The sequence below is a fragment of the Panthera pardus genome, unplaced genomic scaffold (assembly GCF_024362965.1).
Source record: "Panthera pardus isolate Hobbes unplaced genomic scaffold, ASM2436296v1 HiC_scaffold_8, whole genome shotgun sequence".
NCBI lineage: Eukaryota > Metazoa > Chordata > Mammalia > Carnivora > Felidae > Panthera > Panthera pardus.
In genome coordinates, this window is record NW_026527013.1 from 94,106,736 (window position 1) to 94,128,980 (window position 22,245).

The 22,245-nt window shown below is 37.0% G+C and overlaps 1 protein-coding gene across 7 annotated transcripts in view; it reads left to right on the plus strand.

Moving 5' to 3' along the window:
• The window catches only part of CDK14 (cyclin dependent kinase 14), a 621,048-nt gene that overhangs the window by 194,198 nt on the left and 404,605 nt on the right, over window positions 1–22,245 (plus strand). For all 7 annotated transcript variants that reach the window (XR_008420630.1, XM_019443275.2, XM_053898331.1 and 4 more), the window contains one exon: window positions 13,646–13,725. Coding sequence is in view for 6 of the 7 variants with exons in the window: in XM_019443275.2 (XP_019298820.1) it covers window positions 13,646–13,725 (80 nt within the window). In the remaining variant the exon portion in view is untranslated. The remainder of the gene's footprint in view (window positions 1–13,645; window positions 13,726–22,245) is intronic.

Sequence of the window (22,245 nt, forward strand, 5' to 3'; positions counted from 1 at the left end):
AGTGATGTTCAATACAAGTGCTGTTTTTGGCTTAAAGACAACTATTTTGATTTTAAGCTTACTGGCTGTGTATAAAACCATTTGATTCCAAATCAGGCTAATTTGTACTCTGGCTCTATTGCTAGGTTTTGGAAGTAAGACTAGTATAGATCTTATTATATCAATTATACATAATTTTTATAAATGTCTTTCTTTAATCAGCTCTTTCGTAATATATGAATTAACATAAACTCTGATCCTCAACATGTGTAGGTAGATTGTTTTCAACTCTATGTTTAATTGAATCATTTTTTTTACTTTGGCACCCTGCTTGCCTGTAAAGCAGTCCATTTTAATGCCACTTTTATTTTTAGAATAATCATTTAGATGCAGTAATTCATGATGCCTAAGCATTGTTCTCCACTTTCTCCAGTCCTTTTTGTCATAAAAGACTTCATTCAAACTAGACACATTTGACTTTGCTTGATATTGTTTTAAAATTTCATTTTAAAGGTATTTAATAGTGACATATTTTCTATAATTATGACAGTAATACATTTTAATGGAGAAAATAAAAATCACTTATAATCCTTGACTTGATATAAGTCTTAATCCTTTAACCAAGTTATCTTAATAATTATCTTTGTTGGTTCTCCATGGGCCTTTGCAGCCAAACCAAAAAAAGAAAATACTAGCTTGCTATGCTGGTTGTAACATAAACTGGATGTGTGTGTGTGTGTGTGTGTGTGTGTGTGTGTGTGTGTGTGTGTGTGTCTTTATTAGAATGGGTAGAAATAGACTGAACTCTGAATACCCCTGCCTTAATGGCTCTCCAGGGCTGTTTTAATTTAATTGTTTTATCCTGCTGTTCCAAATGTCACTTAATTTTGTATGGCTATGTTTGAATGGAAAACGCAAGATCTCTGTGGTTGACACTACTTGGCAATGAGTATTTGGGGATTCCGTAAAGACTTGTGGTAAATCAGTGATTGCTTTTTGGTGGATCTCATTTAACTTTTTTGGAGATGCTTTTTTTCCTGAGAGTGGAAGCTTGACTTCTCTCTTATGCTGCTGAACATGTGTGCCTCAACTGGAGAATGGTGAGCACTTCTGACTCCATTAGAGAAATGGGAACATTATGGTTTAAACGTATCTTTGAACCGGGAAGCTTGAAGTGGTCTAAGGTTGAGCATCAGACTTCATCTTCTTCTTTAATCCCAGCTCATGTTAATGGCTCACTCTGATGGTGGTGCTGTAGTTAGACTTTTTAAAAAGAAAGTTATGAATGAGTGGAATCAATGTTTTATATTTAGATATAGTATGATATATAGTATATAAGCATAAGCTATAAAATAATGTAATACAAGATAGGGAAAGATGATATTATCATCAAAAAATATATCCATTTCTTTTCTGATTTTTGAAGCCTTTTCCATCGGAAAAAGCTTCTGAAGATAAAAATCTATTTGAAGTGGCAGCTTGACCTCAGAAGGAGAAAATTTGAGTTTTCTAGAAATGTAAAACGTAGCCTTTTCAAAGACGGCACTAATATGTTTCCCCAGATAAGTGTGCTTGAAAGCAGGACTAGGGAAAAACAGGGAAAAAGCCAACTTCTTCTTTTTTTCTTTACCTTCACACCATCCCTTCATCCTTAGGTTTCAGTGTGTATGAGCACACATGGGTGTTGCATGTTTAGGGAGATAAATTGGTGGGTGTTATGGAGAAAAATTTGTAGGACTAATTAACACAGTAAGTTTCAAATCTCACTATATGTGAAAAATCAATTTCTGAAAACTTGTAATGAACTACATTTTTTACTTCTGTTCTTATGAAACTCTGCCATCTCACCAAATAAACATGCCCCTCTCTAGTAATGTCAGCAGTATGTGTAATCAACTACCTTTACATCTGTGGGTGTCCTGGTCATCTTTTCCAAGCTTTGCCCCCCCCCCCTTTTTTTGATATGTCGACAGTTCTTCCACTCCTTGTCTTTAATTCCTTTACATTACTTTTATTTTATTTTATTTGTTTCATTTTTTTAAGCAACTTAAGTTAACCTTTGCTCGCCTTGCATTTCATTTGCTTGATACTGTCTTATTTCTTCTCTGGTAGGCAGTCTCCTCAAAGGCTGCATGCATGTGACCTTCTTGCTCTCTCCAAAATGTTTCTTTGCGTTTGGAGGTATTCCAGAAGAATATGGAGAAGGGTACAGTCCATTGCCCTAGGACTCCGAAAGGTGAAAACATCAAAAGGGATGATGAGAGTCTCTCAAAACGGAACCAACACACACCAGATCAACACAATATAGGGTGTAGCTCAGTGAAGGAAGGAGAGGAAGCATCAGAAACCCAGGAAGGGGGTAAGATCTGAAACTGACACACAGACGACACCAGTGGGGTGAAAAGTGGTAGAGAACAGCACAGTTACTCACCAGCTGTTTTGCGAACGTCACTGCTACCAAGTGAATTAGCTCTCAGCACCAAGATGTAGAACAGATACAGGAGTGAATTAAATTATCAAGTGTCTTGGGAAGTTTGATAGTACTATGGTTCTCAGAGGAGTTTTGATTTAAGACTTGATATGATTGTTGCACTGAATTTGGAAGAAATAGGGCGTTGAGACTGTCTCATCACTGTCTGTCATCCTTGAGGAGCTATGAAAAACTGGAGAGGCATTACCATCCTGGAGACGTCCACATATTCGCAGGAGACAATGGATTCTGTGAACCAGATCCAGGGGAAATGGTGTGACCTTCTCCCCACATCCCCTTCTCATTCCCCCTTCTCCAATGTGATATTTTAGGACAGAATATCACATGGATGGTTTCTGAGTAGTCAGAAAACAGAATAGTGATTTTAGAGTTCATAAAAATCGTATTATCTCTAAATAACTAATTCCTTTTTCCAATCAGATTGTTAAGCTGGTGGAGCGAAACACTATAGATTATTGTATATTTGTTTGTTTTTCAAATGTGGGTAAATGTGGCTGTTTATGTTCTGACAGATAAAAGTGTGATAGGCACTTGAGGGCTGTGCTATTGCTGGTGGTGGATTTAAAACAGGCTGGTTAAGGATACCTAACAGTAGTAGGGTTTCTAGTACCTCTTTTCCATGATAAGAGGTTGACTCATTTGTTCACTACTGAGCCCTAATTGTGTGCCAGATGCACATTTTTTTAGCACAGTCCAGTGTTAGAAGTAGTTGGTCAGTGCAGTGGTCTGGGACAGACGGAAAGGAAGGACTAGATGCATTGGAGAGACTGGAAGTGAAAAGAAGAGGGAGGAGAGAGAGAAAGAAAGAGGAAGAAAGAGAAGACAATTAATGAAGCTGGGTCCCCAGAAAGGTGGATGGGGTGAGGGTCAAGAGTGTGGTGTCCAAGGGCACTGCCTTGGGCCTCATCCTGTTCAGTGTTTTCATTCCTACCTCAGATTAGGACACAGAGAAGGCTGGACAGCTAGGGCCCATCAGAATCAGGATTGGAATTTAGAACATACATGAGAGGCATGAGCAGTTGGTTGCTGCTGACAAGTTGGAATTTTATTAGGGATAAATCAAGCTCATGAAATCATGTTTAAAAAGTGAATTATGAGGCATAGGGCAAGTTAGAAATGGTGTGATTGTAGGGTGCATGAAAACTCAGAGGTTTTAGTTGTTTGCAAGAATAAGAGTTTACAGATTTTTGTGGCTCCCGTAGTTTAAAACATGCTTAGGCCAAATTAGCACAAGTACGTTCAGTTTATGGAACGGGGCAGGGTCCTACCCCAGTCCACTCAACACTTACCAGACCACATCTCGTAGCGTGTACGTCCTGGCAATCACATTTCAAAAGGGGCTAATCAGCAGAGACCTCTCACAAGCTTGCAACCAAGACTGTGAGGGCTATTCAACTATTTCAAATAGCTGAGTATTTTTTAATGCTTATAGTGAAAAAAGAGACTTCAGTGTGTTTGAGAACAGACAAAGGAAGAGAGGCAATGAGAAGTTGATGTAGGAACTTGAAGGTTTAACAGAGTGTTTCTCAACACCCAAGGGTGTTTTTAAAAATACAGATGCCAGGACCCCACCCCACCCCCAAATAAATCAGGGGTGGGGCCAGGCATGGATATGTTTTAAAGCTGCCCAGTTGATTCTAGAATGTAGCCAGCATTGAGAACTTGCGCCTTAATTTCCACACAGCTGCAGAGGCTGGCCCAGGCCCTCTCCATGCTTTGCCTAAGGCTGAGGGGCAGCTGTGCCGAGGGGCAGCCAAAGCAGCAGCCCCCATTCCACCTGCTTCCTAGGGACTGTCAGGATGGAGTCTCCTCTGCTTGCATCACTGCTCACCATGGGCACTACCCAAGGTATAAACTCCCTGATCATCTGCTATCTCTCTGACCTTACCCCCTTTATTTCTCAGTATATCTTTTACACTGTCCCTTTCCCCTGTCCTTCGGGATCCTCCTCTGTCTTCTAGATCTAGAGCATCATCCTCTGATCAACAAACATATCCTTTACCTTTTTCTGAAGTTTCCTTAACTTCTGCCTCAACAGAAAACTGGCTGTCTCTTGAGGTTATTACTTCCCTTGAAGTCCTCCAAATGATTCACAAATATTTATGTCTAGTCTCGACTTGTGTGCTGAGATCCAGATCCACAAATACCAGTACTTACTATGTGTCTCCACTGGGGGCGCTCCCAGACTCCTTGGTACTCTGTTTACAATCTCCTCTTCTTTCGTTTCCGTCAATTCTAAATGGTACCTGTGTCCACCCCAGACACTGAAGTCAGAACATTTGGAATCATCCTTTGCACCATTCCCTATGCCCAATGCCATTTATCCTCACAGGTTGTTATTTCTCTCTTCAGAGTATCATTTTCCTTTTCTAATTCCTCTTATCAATACACTGGTTTTTTGCGGCCACCATCTTTCCCTGAGACCACTGCAACAGCTCCTGACCTCCCTCCCTTGCTCCCACTGTTGTGTTCCTTCAGGCCATTCTCTACACCATAGTGAGTGAGCTGCAGATACTTTGTTTGTGTTTGTTCATTCACTTATAATTTAATTATAACATTTCCTTTCTTTAGATTCCCCCAGTGTTTTGGGGTGTTTTGTTTGTTTTATTTTCTTTTCTTTTATGTTTGTTTGTTTATTTATTTATTTATTTATTTATTTATTTATTTAGAGTGAGAGCAAGTGAGGGGCAGAGAGAAGAGAGAGAGAGAGAGAGAGAGAGAGAGAGAGAGAGAGAGAGAGGGAATCCCAAGCAGGCTCTGTACTGTCAGCACAGAGCCTGATGCGGGGCTTGATCTCACAAACCACAAGATCATTACCTGAGCAGAAATTGAGTAAGACGCTTAACCAACTGAACCACTGAGGCACCTCTCTTTTTTGTTTCTGTTTTTTAAATCAATCTTTTCTGTGGCTCTTAAGGACCTCCATAATCTTGCGCTTCTATTCCTCTTTCCAAGTGCCTCCTTAACCAGCTCCTGTCACTCTTTCCTTCTTATGTTTTTGTTTAACACTCCCTGTTCTCTGCCTCTGAGCTTTTGTACAGTCGTTCCATCTCTTTTAGTCTTTTGGTTCCTCTCTTATGGTTTTTACCCTTCGGATTTATTTGTTGAAGAGACAGGTTCATTTTTGCTTTATTCTTTTCCCTTTATCCTATATTCTAAATTTTTCTGTTGTGTCCCAATGGTATCATTTAACTTGTTACATTATCTCCTTAAAATAAGTAGGTTAGATTGAGATTCGGTCACATTCAGGGGGGATCTGTTCCATGGCGGGAATGAGTGTTTCCATCAGGAGGTGTATGATATCTGGTAGCCTCTTTTTATGTTTTTAGCAACCATTAATAGTCCATTAAATAAGTATGGTTAAGAATGGTGTTATTTAAGGGGATCCTGGGTGGCTCAGTCGGTTAAAAGTGTCTGATTCTTGATTTTGGTTCAGGTCATGATCTCACAGTTCATGGGTTCAAGCCCTGCATCAGGCTCTGCACTGACAGTGTGAAGCCTGCTTGGGTTTCTCTCTCTTCTTCTCTGCTTCTCCCCCCTGCTCTCTCAAAATAAATAAACTTAAAAAAAAGAATTGTGTTAAATTCTATCATTCTTCATTTGTTATATGCAGTGCATCTATAAACAGAAACTTCCACATATCAACTACCTGATTAGATTGAAGGACACCATATATGAAAAGGGAAGACAAATGCTTGATATCTTTTCTTCAACAGTTTTGAAACTATGATATGGTTGTGTAGTGCCCTCCAAATAAGACTCCTATGGTTATTTTTTTTGTCTCATTATTAACTTACTTATTTAAACATATTTCATAACATTCAGTCACAGATAATAGTTGATTAAATTGTTCCATCTTCGATGGGTGAGACCTTCCTCCTTCTCTTTGACACTTAATGTCTGTCTCCTTGGTAAGACCTAAGTGCAGGGATCATGTCTGTGTTGTTCATCCTTTATCCTAAGCACAGAATCATTGTTGAGTTAGGGGCAGGATATTAAAACTTATTTAAGTTTTAATTAATTACATCAATTAATTAATTTTATGGAAGAACATTTAGTTTAGTTTTTGAGGATTCAGAACTTGAATCAGAGAGAGAAAGTTATAGGAAGCAAATTTTGGCTGAACGTAAGAACTAAAAAATTTGGGGTGTTTTAGGGGAGGTGTGTTCCATCAAGTCTTTTGAGGAGCTGCTTTGTCCTAGGGAGTGAGGACAAGGAGAGACAGTCAGATCAGGGAAGATCTTTTTGCTTGGGAGCCTGAATGATCATTCAGGTCACTTCTGCTTGCAAGGTAATGACTCTCAAATCCTTTGTTGACAGATTTTATTTTTGGAAAGGTGCAGAGTTGGCTGGCTTAAAATTGTTGAAATGTAATTATTCTGTTTTCTCCCGTGAACAATATATGTCACTCTAAATTTGATTCAAAGTATCATGAGTTCGTATATTTGATGAAACATTGCTAATGATGAATTATGCTTTAGTAGCAATCATTCTTTTATAAAAGGTTATAATTATTGCTTGAACAGACCCTTTTCTTATTGCATTAAGTCCTCAGACGTTTTGCATCGTTGGTCTCATTCTAATAAATAGCCATTATACTATACTCTTTTTCATCTTTGAATTTTATTAGAAAAAGAAATTAATTTTATTTATTTATTTATTTAAAAATTTTAATGTTTATTTCTGAGACAGAGAGAGACAGAGCACGAGTGGGGCAGGGGCAGAGAGAGAATGGGAGACACAGAATCAGAAGCAGGCTCCAGGCTCTGAGCTGTCAGCACAGAGCCGACGTCGGGCTCAAACTCACAAACCATGAGATCATGACCTGAGCCAAAGTCAGTAGCTCAACTGACTGAGCCACCCAGGCGCCCCAAGAAAAAGAAATTAATTTAATAGAAATAGCATTAGTCTTCCTCTTCTCTGTCTATTATTTTTATGAAGATTAGGATGAAGTGTAATTTCTGGCAACTTACCTTGAAATTCTAATTTATTTTTCCATAACAAAACATAGTAAATAGCACTTTTAGGATATTGCAGAATTGTAAAGATTTAATACTATTGAGATGATTTCTCATTTGCCCCTGAATAAAAATTGAATTTAGGTGGAGATAGCAAGAGAAGTATTTAGTTAAATTGTAAATTTTTGAAGTATAAATGTAGTACAATATAGTCAGCACTTTAATCAGTGTCTTAAGAGGGAATTAATAAAAGAAGCCCTATTAATAGTATCTTTAAAATGTTTTTAATGACTTTGCTGAAAATTTATAAATTCAGCCCAATATATTGTCCTTGATACACTCTAGCTTGCCACTGTCACTTCCCGAGTAGTATCCACATTGCCTTCTGTTGCTTCTAGATGAATACAGTAAGGAAGCAAACATTGTATCTGTCTGTACTTGGTATTATTTCCTCGCAGTTTCTCTTGAGACAAAGTCATAATAGAAGAGAGGCAGAATATATTAAATTTTCCAGAGTACATTAAATTTCTTTTAGGTATATTGCCTTAATTTCCTTTGTATCATCTAGACATAATTTCTTAAGGTGCTAGCACATGGACACTCTTTTCAAAGATGACCTATGTTAAACAACAGCGGTGAGAGTGGACATCCCTGTCATGATCCTGATCTCAGGGAAAAAGCTCTCAGTTTTTCCCCATTGAGGATGATGTTAGCTGTGGGCTTTTCATAAATGGCTTTTATGATCTTTAAGTATGTTCCTTCTATCCCAACTTTCTGGAGGGTTTTTATTAAGAAAGGATGCTGAATTTTGTCAAAGGCCTTTTCTGCATCGATTGACAGGATCATATGGTTCTTATCTTTCCTTTTATTAACGTGATGTATCACATTGATTGATTTGCAAATGTTGAACCAGCCCTGCGTCGCTCCTCATCAGGGAAATACAAATCAAAACCACACTCAGATATCACCTCACGCCAGTCAGAGTGGCCAAAATGAACAAATCAGGAGACTATAGATGCTGGAGAGGATGTGGAGAAACGGGAACCCTCTTGCACTGTTGGTGGGAATGCAAACTGGTACAGCCACTCTGGAAAACAGTGTGGAGGTTCCTCAAAAAATTAAAAATAGACCTACCCTATGACCCAGCAATAGCACTGCTAGGAATTTACCCAAGGGATACAGGAGTACTGATGCATAGGGGCACTTGTACCCCAATGTTTGTAGCAGCACTCTCAACAATAGCCAAACTATGGAAAGAGCCTAAATGTCCATCAACGGATGAATGGATAAAGAAATTGTGGTTTATATACACAATGGAGTACTACGTGGCAATGAGAAAGAATGAAATATGGCCCTTTGTAGCAACGTGGATGGAACTGGAGAGTGTGATGCTAAGTGAAATAAGCCATACAGAGAAAGACAGATACCACATGTTTTCACTCTCATGTGGATCCTGAGAAACTTAACAGAAATCCATGGGGGAGGGGAAGGAAAAAAAAAAAAAGAGGTTAGAGTGGGAGATAGCCAAAGCATAAGAGACTGTTAAAAACTGAGAACAAACTGAGGGTTGATGGGGGGTGGGAGGGAGGGGAGGGTGGATGATGGGTATTGAGGAGGGCACCTTTTGGGATGAGCACTGGGTGTTGTATGGAAACCAATTTGACAATAAACTTCATATATTGAAAAAAAAAAAGATGACCTAGATAATACTTGTAATTTTGTTTTACTATACTAAATTATCCTATGAATATGAGGTAACTAATGGAATAGAAAACCTTAGGGCTTCCCTTCGAGAATTTTCGCTTGTAAGGTAGTTCTTTTTGTGCATCATCATTTCAACCTGGAAATTTTACCCTAAGTGGGGCATTTTCCTGTATAGGTTTCACCAATGTTAAATGAACAAATGAACAAATGCACGAAGAAATGAATAGGCTGTGCTCCTTCTTCAAAATTCTTAGGTCTTGTTTTATTCTCACAAGAGAATTTTGTTTTTTACAACCTTAGGGCATACAGAACTGTGGACAGTTTCTGAAGTCCATAGAGATTTGGATTTGTGGTTAGATACAGTTTGAAAGCTGGATCCACTTCAACATGGCTCTGTCAGGACACCCAGTATTCTCTGTCTCTGTGTGTGGATGGCTCTGTGCTTGAGAATTTCCCTGGCTTTTCCTCATCCTGCACTCGACGGTTCTTCCCATGTGACAGGCAGACTAAAGCAGTGAGTCACTCATCCTTGGGCCTGAAGTCAGCCTCACAACGAGGCTAAGCAGTTGTTGGAAATATTAGAGAATTGTAAGGAATCTCTGAAAGTAAAGTAGCTCCTTTAATAGCTCAGGATAACTAGATGAAACCTGGTAGTATCTCCAATAGAATGCAGTATTAGTAACACAATTTAAGGTATTTTTTTTACCATGTTATTCACCTGAATTAACGCCTCCACTGCCAATCAAGCCTTGATTGCCTTCTATTCATTAGCTTTTGATTTAATTAATGAGACTTATTAAAGAGGAATCTTCAGTGTTTTCCTGTAAACAGCCTTAATTTTTTGATTCATTTAGAGTTGTAATTATTCTATAGAACTGAAATCAATGTTTGAAGAATATGTTTTGAATCTTTAATAAAATAGTTTAAACTACACAAGGTAGTTACTAGATACAAACGTGTTCTTTTCTACATTATTATTCGATGTTATTTTCATAGAATAACAAGTATCTTCTTTTGATATCTTTAAAAAATGACGTTTTGTTAGAGTTAGTAACTTGGAATTTCAAGTATTTTAGTCTATATGCTAAAGGTTAAAAAAATGCATCAAAGTTAAACATTAGAAAGTTAGTAATGTTATTTTTTTCCCCCAAAGGTGGAGCCAGTGACTTAATGTTTTTACTAGGCTTTAGAACTGAGGGATTCAGTAGTTGGTGAATGTCCAGACAGGTAGAGAAAAACTAATTAAGAACAGAGAAGTCACAGTGACGCTAAGGTTAAAGAGCAATTTGATAATCAATGTGATTCCTAATGGGAGACCACTAAAGCAGCTGAAGAAAAGGGAGATACTTGGTGAGTAGTCCAGGCTCAGATTATTTAAGGGTAGTGGGGTTTTGAAACACGGCTGTTGGGTGCAAAGGGATTAACTACCAAAGCACTCTATAAACTAAAACTTTGGGGAAATGAAAACTTATCATATCCACATGCATCAAAATCAAAGAGACTACACATTTAATTTGAAAAAAAGAAAATAAATACTTAAACCAGACATGAAAGAAGATACTGAAAACTTTATTGAATTTTGGGATTTCTGAAACTTTTGAAAACAATAATTATTATACTTTATTCTTGAGTTACCTTTCAGGTATAAGAAAAGAATTATCAGTATATTGACATTAGTAATATTCATTCATTCAATAAAAGTTTTTGAGAGTGTACTCTGTACCAAGCAGTTTTAGACACTGGACACATAACAGTTAATGAAACAGAAAAATGTTACTTCATGCCTGGAGTTAATAGTCTACTATAAAATTTCAGGAAATTTTTAGTGTTATGTGATGTAATACATAAAACTCAGTGTTTTTAACTGTTATGATTATCATAAGAAATTAATGCATGGATTTTCAATTCATAGAGAATTATGCTTTAGAATCTGAATTCCATCAACCTGGATCTTGTATTTTTATGCAGTTATTATAGTAATAGGTTCAAAATCTTTTTCACCACAAAAATAATGCACATTAGTCTATGAAATTATTTAAAGGTGTTCTGTCTCTAGTTGCGTTTAAAGAATAAGTATTGGTTCAGTTGAAGGTTTATCTCCTTTCAGTGTATTATAGGGAAATGAATTATCGTTTCATGATCTGAGAGTGTTTTAAGTATATAACCTTTAAAAACATGAATTCCCTGTATTCTAGAATTCAGTTCATGGTGCATATAAGTTAACGATCTCAGGGGAAATAGAAAAGCTTTGTGGGAAGAAGATTGTGTGTGTTTTTTTATGGGTGAGGGGAAAATATCTGTAAATGAGGGGAAAGTTCCAAGCAGTTCCCAGAATCAGTTACTACCTCCCCTGGGGAGCCAGTGATGAGCTCAACTGGGCTGAGAAAAATCTGTGCAGATGTCAGCACTGACTGCATCCCAGCCTCCAGCCCCGCCAAAGCACCCCCCACCCCCCGCCCTTAGTCATAAAGGACAAAGTGAGAGCTCAAGGTCCAGTCTCCAGTTGAACTCCATGTGCGTAGCAATTTTTGGCCTGCACCTGGGTACCTGGAGCCCAGTCGGGATTGGAGAAATGAAGGTAATGTACAAAGAGAGAAGAGATGCAGAGCAGAAAAGCAGTTGGCCTGTCATCCTAGATGAAAGACGAGAGAAAATAAACACAACTCTTAACCTTGAGAAGATGGCACACTGTGGAACTTTATAATCAGATCTCCTTATCCCATGACTGTAGCCAATAATGTATTCCAATAATCAGTGCGACAAGGAATGCCGCTAAGGTGGCTGGGCTGTGATGATTCCTTGGACTTTTCAAGTTGTGTCTGTAGCAGTTTTTTTTTTTTTTTTTTTTTTTTTTTTTTTTTTTAGCAAAAAAAGACCAATTGGATACAGTTCTTAAAAAGGAGACATTCACATTCCTTATTTTAGACTTAGGCACTGGATTCTCTGGACCACATGAGTTCTTGTTTGCTGGTTTCATAGGCTCTGAAGACTTTTTGTTGCAGTTTAAATTGCAATGAGAAACCATTTTTATCTATCAGATTGACAGAGTCAGTGGTTGGTAGCATAGTACAAGTGAAGGGGTAACAGGCGTGCCTATCATTTGCCATTGGAAGTGTCAGTTGATAGAGCCTCCACATAGGATAATTTCCCAATATTCATCAGAATTAGAATTTAGATATGCGCCTACATTTTGATCTTGCAGTTCCACTTTTAGGAATTTATCTTACAGATATATTTTTACATGGGTGAAATTACATGTCCAAGAATATTTATTGCCATCATTGTTTTAGTAGCAAAAATTGGGAATATGCTAAATGACCATCTGTGGAAGACTGGGATAAATAAAGTGTACTATATTTATACAAAGGAGTACTCTGTGGTCTTTCAAAAGCGGGAGAAGATTTTTTCTATGAATTTATAAGGAAGTCCCCAAATTTATTAAAAACAACGTACACTATATTCTGTATGGCATTCTGCCGTGTGTGTGTGTGTGTGTGTGTGTGTGTGTGTGTGTGTGTCTGTGTGTATAAATGAACAGCGGTAACTGGTGACCTCAGATGCTGGGAGCTGGATGACTGAAGGAGTATGTAGCAGGGAGATTTACCTTTCATCAAATGCCTTCTTGGATCTTTTACACTTTAAATGTGTGTTTGTTTTCCCTATTCTTATTAACCACGTATGCTGCTAGGTCTAATAAAGTAGAAAGTAGAGCATTCAACTAGAAGACCAGTATAGATAGTCATGGTTTTGTTAACAGAATTTACTAGATAAAAAAGTTATCTGCCTAGCGCACTCTTACTTTTAATTAGAGTCGCTACATATTTAGAATGCGTCTGGAAGAACCATCTGCTTTGAATAAGTCTTGTGTAATCTTATAATAGTAAAATATTCATAACTTTTATTTTGATGATATACTGTATGTATCACAAGACACAATCAGACCAAATATAATTTTAGGAGGCTCTAGTAAAAAATGAGAAAGGGAGGAATGGGTAATATGGAGAGAGAGAAAGAACAGGGAAAAGGGAAGAGGGAAATGAGGAGAGAAGGCTGAGTGTGGAGTTTCAGACCTTGGGATTGAATGACCTCAGTTTAAGACTGAAGATGAAGACATTTCAGCCTAGGAAACAAAGGAGCAATTGGAAAAACTACGGGAGAGAGTTATTTTGACTCCTTGATTTCTAATTAATCTGAGAATAATTGATCAAGTGTGATGATTTTGATAAGCACTAGTTTCATTCTGGAGGAAACATAAAGTGAATTACAGAAAACCGGTTAAATCTTGGACGAGGCAAGTGAATATTTTAAATGTGAATATTTAAAATGTGAATATTTATGATGATGATATAAAATTCCCAGCCTTACTGAAATTAACCTTGTTGTGGTGGAATAATTGAGTCATTGACATTTTCAGTGCAAAAATGCATAAAATATAAATTGTAAGGAAATTAGAGCCATAACGGGAACATAATTTCACGGATTCGCTTCTCATCTTTTCTTTTGTTTCTGCCAGAGTAAATGGGAAGTTGGTAGCCCTGAAGGTGATCAGGCTGCAAGAAGAAGAAGGTACACCTTTTACAGCTATCAGGGAAGGTAGGCATTTTCTCTTTATCTTTGCTTTTGTGTTTGCTCGATGCTTATGGCTGTTTAAATATTACTCGCTTCTGGATATGCTGAGTTTGTAAATTATATGGTTAGATATACATTGGAATGTATAAACTGAAATTTAAAAATCAGTACCTCCTGCAATCGTATCAAGTCATGTTCAATAAAATAAGACAATCCTCCCATATACTCAGATGAGGGGAAAAAACCTCCTGCTGTGTATTGATGGTGAGACTATAACTGAGGAATTTTATATGCCTGGTTTTGTTTGCAGGGTTTCTAAACTACACATTGATTAATCTAGCATTACTTTATACTCATGACTTTTATGAAAAGTGCTTACAAATGATGGGTTCATGCTATCTTATTAGTCATTTGTATTTTTTCTCTCTTGATTTCTTTGTTCCTGTCCTTTATTATATTTTCTATTGGTTTTTCTTATTGATTTATAGATACTCTTTACATATTAGCATTATATATCTTGTAATATTTTCTTTCATTCTGTCATTTTTCTAAAAATTCCATTTATTATATAATTTGTTGCATATATATTTTTAATTTTTATGAAATAAAATTGCTTTATATTTTGCTCCATTTGTACATAGTTTCTCTACTCTCAAGAGAATAAAATATATTTTTATTAGTGGGAACTTTTCAGTTCAGTTTCAGAACTTTTGGTATTAACAGCTTTACCCCCACTATGCTTTAAAAAAAATTTAATTCCAGCATACTTAACATTGTTTTATATTAGTTTCAGATGTACTATATAGTGATTCAACAATTCTATGCATTACTCAGTGCTCCTCATGATAAGCATATTCTTAATCCTCTTCCTTCACCTATTTCACCCATCCCCCCACTGATCTCCTCTCTGGTAGCCATCAGTTTGTTCTGTATAGTTAAGAGTCTGTTTTTTGGGTTGTTTTGTTTCTCTTTGTTCATTTTTTTCTTAAATTCCAAATATAAGTGAAATCATATGGTATTTGTCTTTCTCTGACTTATTTCACTTAGCATTATACTACACCTCCATTACATTTTGAAAAGTACAAATTATCTCAACAGAAGACTTCGTTTTATTTTTTGCATTGAAGGAACTGTACCTGGTCCACAAGATAACTATGAGTGACTTACTGCAATAAATAAATTTTTAAATTTATTGTAAATAATTTTTATTTTAAATAAAATAAATTTACCATAATAGTATTATTAAGGTAGTGATGAATTAAATGTAGTCTGTCACTGGTCTGATTTGTTTCTCACAACTCTCCTTATGATTTATGTTTATTTTTGAGAGGCCTCCTTTCTCTTTTTTCACTCTCTTACCTCTCATTCTGCTTTTCATACCACTTGCATTTGGTTTCCATCATTCCTACTTAACTGAAAATGTTCTTGTAAAGCTCATTAATGACCTTCTGTTGCAAAATCAAACAGACATTTCTCTGATTTTACCCAACATTTTAGCAGATTCTACATGGTTAATACATTCTCTTCTGTGAAACCAGATTTTCCAAATAGGGAGCTTTCTCTCTTTCGCTTGTGCTAGCTCCTTCTCCAAATATTAGGGTGTTTTAGAACAGGAAAGTGGCCTTCTTTTCTCTAATCAACGCTCTTTATCCATATGGTTTTATTTGCTTCATGAGTTTAAATAGCAACTATAAGCTAATGTCTTATACATGCCTCTCTTTAGCTATGACCCTGTCTCTGTCTCTGTTTCCATCTGCCTACCTGACATTTATGCTTGAACCCAGTAATATATGAGAAGGATAATATATCACTACCACTTAAGTCTATTCCAGGAATGCAAAGCTGGTTCAACCTTTAGAAATCAATCATTGGATAACAGTCATCCCAAAGTTAACACATCCAAATGGAACTTCTGGACCTCCACCATAACTCAAGCCATTTTTCTCTCCATATTATTAATGGTACCACCCAGTGAGCCTCCTCCACAGATCTAGTCCAAGAATGAGTCCTCTAAGTTACTTCTTTAAAAGATACCTCAAATCTGTCTACTTTTTCTTTTTTTTAAGTTTGTTTATTTATTTTGAGAGAGAAAGACTAGGGGAGGGACAAAGAAAGGGAAAGACAGAATCCCAAGCAGGTTCCATGCTGTCAGCAAGGAGCCTGATCCAGTACTTGAACTCATGAACCATGAGATCATGACCTGAGCCAAGATCAAGAGTCAGACGCTTAACCACCTGAGCCACCTAGGCACCCCTACTTTCTCTTTTTTACTGCTACTCCCAGTCCTGAGTATCATCAGTTCTAGTTTGGACCTCTGCAGTAGCTTCTTAATTGTGCTCTACACTTACCCTCTTACCTTCCTACTATCTCTTCTCTACCCTGTAACCAGTATAATCTTTTCAAAAACTGAAATCCTATTAATGTTGTCACTCCTTATTTAAAAACCTCAGTTTTAAACACTGTATGACCCATTTTTTCCCTCAAGCTTGCCACAAGATTTCCTATGTCAGGGAACATGCTGTTCCCTGTGGTTGGAATGCTCTTCCCTGGCTCTTCTCATATGTCATGTGTCTTATGTAATGTCCTCTTTTCAGAGAAATTTCCTTTGGCCATCCTGTCTAAAATGGCAGTTGACCTTCATCTTCCCCTTCTTTACTCACCATGTCAGCATGTATTTATTTTCTTTATAGTTCTTATGGAATATGAAATTAATTATTTTCACTCCTTTCTGCTAGTATATAATATTCGTAAAATCAGGGACCCTGTCTGATTGCTCACTGCTGTATCCTCAACATCTAGCATGGTAATCTTTGCGTTTATTGTGTGACTTGAGGAAAATCATTAAACTAGAGTCTACAAATATGACTGAGTGTTAAACATAGTCTCTGCCCTCAAGGCATCTGCCTTCCAGTTGGGAGGCAGAGCATATAGATAATATATAAGTAGAGAAATAATATGTTGTGGGATATCAATGCCAAATCATTTTTGAAAGATTATAAGTCCTAAAGAAATTCCTCCATTAGTCAAGTGAGGTAAGGTGTCAGATGGGTCTTGAACTAGGCATAAGAGAGATAAACAGTGAAGAGTAGATTTAGAAGTTGCAATCCAGACAGGTATAGAAAGGGAACTGACACCAGAATGCTCAATGCCTTTGCCAAATGCAGTGAATAGAAGTAGTTAGGCCAAGAGTTCTCATTTGGGGGGTTGGAGTGGTTGTTGTCCCATAGGGGCTGTTTTTGTCATCACAGTAATTGGATAGTGCACCTGGCATTAGGAGCTGGGCATTCTACAATATATAGGCACGCTAATACAGAGATAGGCATAGTGCAGTCTGAGGCCCACTGCCAGTTTTTGTAAATAAAGTTTTATTTGAACACAGCATTCCCATTTATGTACTGTCTCCATCTACTTTCTTAGAGTCAAGTGGTTTGTAACAGTGTATAGTTCACAAAACCTAAAGCATATACTGTCTGGCTCTCTACAGAGTTTATCAGCCTCTGCTTTAATACAGTGAACTGTTGTCCCAAGTCTCATTTACCCTTTTAAATGTCCTACTGAGCATTCATGCAGGTGAAAACTTGTTTATATATGTCTAAGGCTATAACCCAACTATTTCACGTGTAAACACAAACTATGTTCTGCATACATTTAATATGTACCAAAATTGCAGGAATATAACTACAGTATAAATCAAAGGAAAATGCTACTTTGCTTTGTTTAAAACTATATTCAAATTTATTCACCATTTTGAAAAATTATGTAACTAATGACAGTACTGCTTATGTTATTTAAGTCACTAATACCACACTCTTGATCAGCCTGCATTTGTATTGTTTGTGTTCCCGCTGATTCTATATATAGATGTGAGCACCGTCCTTCATTATGTTTTATAATATAGTCATGCCTATTTATATATTTAAATACATTATTATAAATTAGTTTTTATTTCTCTTTTTGCATTCTAGTTACAAATAGGATATATCAATATGTATATTAGAAATTCTATGTATAAATATTAAAATCATGTGTGTGTGCAGGTCCTGGTATCTATGAATCTAATTTCCTAGTTGTAAAGGCATCTTTATAAAATATTTGTTGTATAAAGAGAGTGCTAGGTCTACCTGAGATGAGCAATGGTTCCAATCGACCTCTGGAGGGAGGCAAGGCGAAATACTATTTAACTATGGTAGACCTTGAGTGTTAGGGAGTAGTAAAGGGGCAAAGAGATGCTGGGCAAAGAAAGTAGCAGGAGCAAAATGAAACTCGCAGCCGTCATGCTCCCTAACAAATAGGGCACACACTAGAATTTACCAATCTGCACTTGCTGTTGGTGCCACCCTAGGTATCCCCAGATAAGCTTGGGGACTGGCCCTGGGAAGCTGTTTTATTATAGAATGCAAGAGGCTCTGTAGCTAGGACCTTGTTTTGTGGATTAGAGAGCCTCTGAAGCCTTTTGAGCTGAGTGTATTAGGAAGATAAATCTGATATTAGGATATGGTATAGATTAGATGAGGAGGAGCCTGGACGCTGATAAATCAGCCATTCAAAGTTGTGCAGATTTGAAACTATGAGGATCTGGATTCATTAGAAAGTGGTGACAAAAAAAAATGATTTGTAGAGAAAGAAATGCCAGAGCAAGGTGAATTATAGGTTATAGATTATTTGAGAGGGAAACATAAATGGTTTTGAGTTTGAATGAGTAAAAAAAAAGAAAAAGAGGTTCCAGAGAGAGAAATAGTTAGTGTTGCTTTTAACACTTTACAGTTTGAAAGGGCTGTTATCTAATGTAATCTTCACATTAGCCCATTGAAGCATTTTTGGATAGGGTTTATACTCTTCATAGAATCTGTAATATAAATATGGAAGTGAGGCTTAGAGAGGTTAGATGACTTTGTCCAAGGAGTTGGATCTTGTCCCTAGACTTTCTCAGATTCCGAAATGGTGTCCTATTAACTCTGTTGGGTAATGGATTTGGGTTTTAGACATTCTGAGTTCATGAGATGTCTATATGAAAATGTCTTCTTGGTGATGTGGGAGCATAGCTCATGAGAGTTCAGCATAAACAGTATATATTTAACATGGTCCTTAGCACACTGAATAAGTATGAGATTTCTGTGGGAGAGGACTTTGAGTGAAAACAGTGAGTTAAGTTGGAAGGGAGTGTAGTGAGGTGGAAAGCCCCATTGAGAGTAAGGTCTGGAAGTCTGAGTTTCATTCTGGCTCTGTTTTTCATCACCTACCAGACAATATGGGACAAGTCACCTGTATTAGCTTTCTAGGACTCCTGTAACAAAGTGCCACAGGCTGAGTTGCTTAAACAACAAAAATTTATTATATCATAGTTCTGAGGGCTAGAAGTCTGAGGTCAAGGTGTCAGGCTCCTCTCTCAGAAAGCCATGAGGGAAGGATGTGTTTCAAGCCTTTCTCCTTGGCTTATAGATGGCCGTCTTCTCTCTGTGTGTTCACATCATCTTCCCTCTGTACCTGTGTTCAGTTTCTTTTTCTCATAAGGACACCAGTCATACTGGATTAGGGCCCACTCTAATTATCTCACTTTAACTTATAACATCTGAAAACCCCCTCTATTCAAGTACAGCCACATTCTGAGGTTCTGGGTTAGGACTTCAACATATGAATTTTGGGGACACAATTCCATCCGTAACACCACGCAATGGCTTTAGGCCTCAGTAACCCTGGTTGTGGAATACGGGAGTTGGTTTGTGCCATTTAGTAGGAACCATTTCCCTCTATGTTATGGTTTTGATTTCCCAAACTCAGAGTTTTGAATACCATGGAAATCAGGGAATGCCACAAGAATTGTCGAGGCCTGGAGGAACAGATCACAAAACGACATTGTGTTTTCCATTGAGTAAAATATTTTGCAGTTTCCTAATACAATCTGATTTCTTGATGATGTTTAATGGAGATGATCCTATAGTAAGAAAAAGTAAATGCTCAGTCAGTTTTGGTGATTTGCTCCCCTTTTACCTTCTCATTCCCACCTTTCATAGTCTTATTTTTCTTATTATTTCTGCTATGTGTGTGTGGAAGCAAAAAGTAGTACCATTGCTCCTTTTTTTTTTTTTTCTTGAGTAGGCTTCACACCCCATGCAGAGTCCAGTGCGGGGCTTGAACTCACCACCCTGAGATCAAGACCTGAGCTGAGATCAAGAGTCGGACACTTAACAGCGTGAGCCACCCAGGCGCCCCACCATTGCTCCCCTTTGCTATTAATAATTCATGCACAATAACTCCTCTGTGTATCTGGTGGCAGACCTTGAAAGATTTAGGATGATGGTGAGTGATGTCTGGGACATGTTCATGTTTACATCTTTACATTGATGAGTGTGTGGCATGGCTTGTTGAATTGAGATGAAGCACTTTAATTTGAGTTTGCCTCTTTTCTGCTGTTTTGGTCCATTTCCTCACTCACAAAATGTCAACAGCAGGGAGATTTCAAAGTAGGAAAGCAGTATGCCCAGAAAAGTAGTTTTCAAGTGGCTGCTTGCCACGTTTAAGCTTACCTGGGAATTTAGATTTTAACACATAATTTTCACCTAAAGTGGAAATACTTGTCAGCAACTCTAATCTTACCTGGATTTATGTCCAAAGGTGGACTTTGAATTTTATCTCAGAGCTAGAGGGCTTACTGGCTTAATTTGGGTTCAGGTGCTTTGAGACTCATTCTATTTTCAATGGCAGCTAAGAAAAATTAAGCAGCAGTGCAATGGCTGGTTTTTCTCTTTCTTATTTTTATATGATATCATTGTGGTTTTTGATGGTATTGATAGAGTCAGGAGATACTGGGATATCTGAGATACTGGGATGGTTTGAAAGCAAGTAGATAAGTCTCTTAGGATATCCCATCTTTAAAAACAACTTCAGAATGTCTGTGTTCTTACTCTGTGATATTATATTCTAGATGTTCAACAGTTTTGTTTTTTTTTTGTCTTAGATTCGCCCAGAGAAAGAATGGAAGTAAGGGAACCAATTATCATCTTTTGTGAATTTTTGAATATCTAATAGTTTCCTTAACCAAGAACTATGTTAAAGAGAAATCTAGATATTCTAAAAGAACAAAAATTAAGATACTAACAGTATCAATGGACAATATTTAGTATGTGCTTATGTACTATACATATACAGCTAGGGCCTTGTCCCATTTAATCCCCACGAAACCCTCTAAGGTGTGCGTTTTCAGAAACCCTCTAAGGTGTGCATTTTCATTATTTCTAATTTTTAAGTTAATTTTTTAAAGTAATCTCTAGATCCAATATGGGGTTCGAACTCACAATCCCGAGATCAGGAGTTGCATGCTCTTCCGACTGAACCAGCCAGGCACCCCTCATTGTTTCCATTTTAAAGTGAGAGCCATGGAGACATTAAGTCACTTGCCCAAGGTCACAGCTAGTATGTGGTAAAACTAAAAGTTCAACCTGGACAGTCGCACTTGAGTCCACTCTCAAACGTACACTCTAAAACAGAGATTTTAAGTAGAAAATTTGAATTCATGCTTCATTTTTGTTTCATGCAGAGGGTTGCCTTATTGCCATTAAATTAAGGTAAACAAAAGTCTTTTTGGGGGGATGTAGTGAAAAAGCTTTTTTATAAAAGCAAAAGCACATTATTCATTAACAATAGGGGAGCAGCCTCCATGTAGAACAGGGGAAGGTCAACAACAGGAGAGCAGAAATGGCTCCATGAGTGTAAGTTAAGGGAAAGTAGTATGTAAGCATGCAGAAGGAAAAGAACCCTGTGATGGTAAACTATATAGTATGGAACTCATCATTTGCATGTGTATATTTTTTAAAATACACATCTGAATATTCTCATATGTTTCACTCGGCTTTTCTCTCTATTCCTCTCTTTACCATTTTTCAGAAACTGAATCTTTTCTTTGGTTTATTCCTCAGTTGATTTCTTGCCTTGGAGGAAAAAAAATCCATTCTATTAGGGAAACATTGTAGTTTTCTAATAAAAATTAAGATACTCAAGAAGGCAAAGGTAGATAAAAAATCAAAGAGGGCATTAAGAAAGAAAGATAACCTCTTTCATTTGGAAACAAATTGCTAGGAAAACGAATAATTGATCCTTTAATTGCCAATCAATTATATAATTGTAATTTAAGTATATAGCCAAAATATTTTTAATAGTATAATGTATATGTATGATGTATATGGTATGTTAAATATATGGTATACATTTATTTAATAGTATGGTAAGTTTGGTAAGTCTTATAGTACAGCCAATTTGGTATCTAAGCTATTGATATTATTTTTAGAAATTTGTTAGTTATGAAAAAGAAAATAAGGCTGCTTTTAATTGAGCCATTAAAAATTTTGGTGTTTGACTACTATTTGATTTTCTTCATCACATCTGTCATATATCACAGCCTCTTTATTTATTTTTGTTGGGTTTTTTTAACCACACGATTTTTTTTTCTTGCAAGTGTCTGATATGATTGCTTGCAAAGACTGAACGTCAGGTTTAATATCTTTAGTTATGATTTAGTTGGTAATTAATCAATATGAGTTTTGCGTTTTG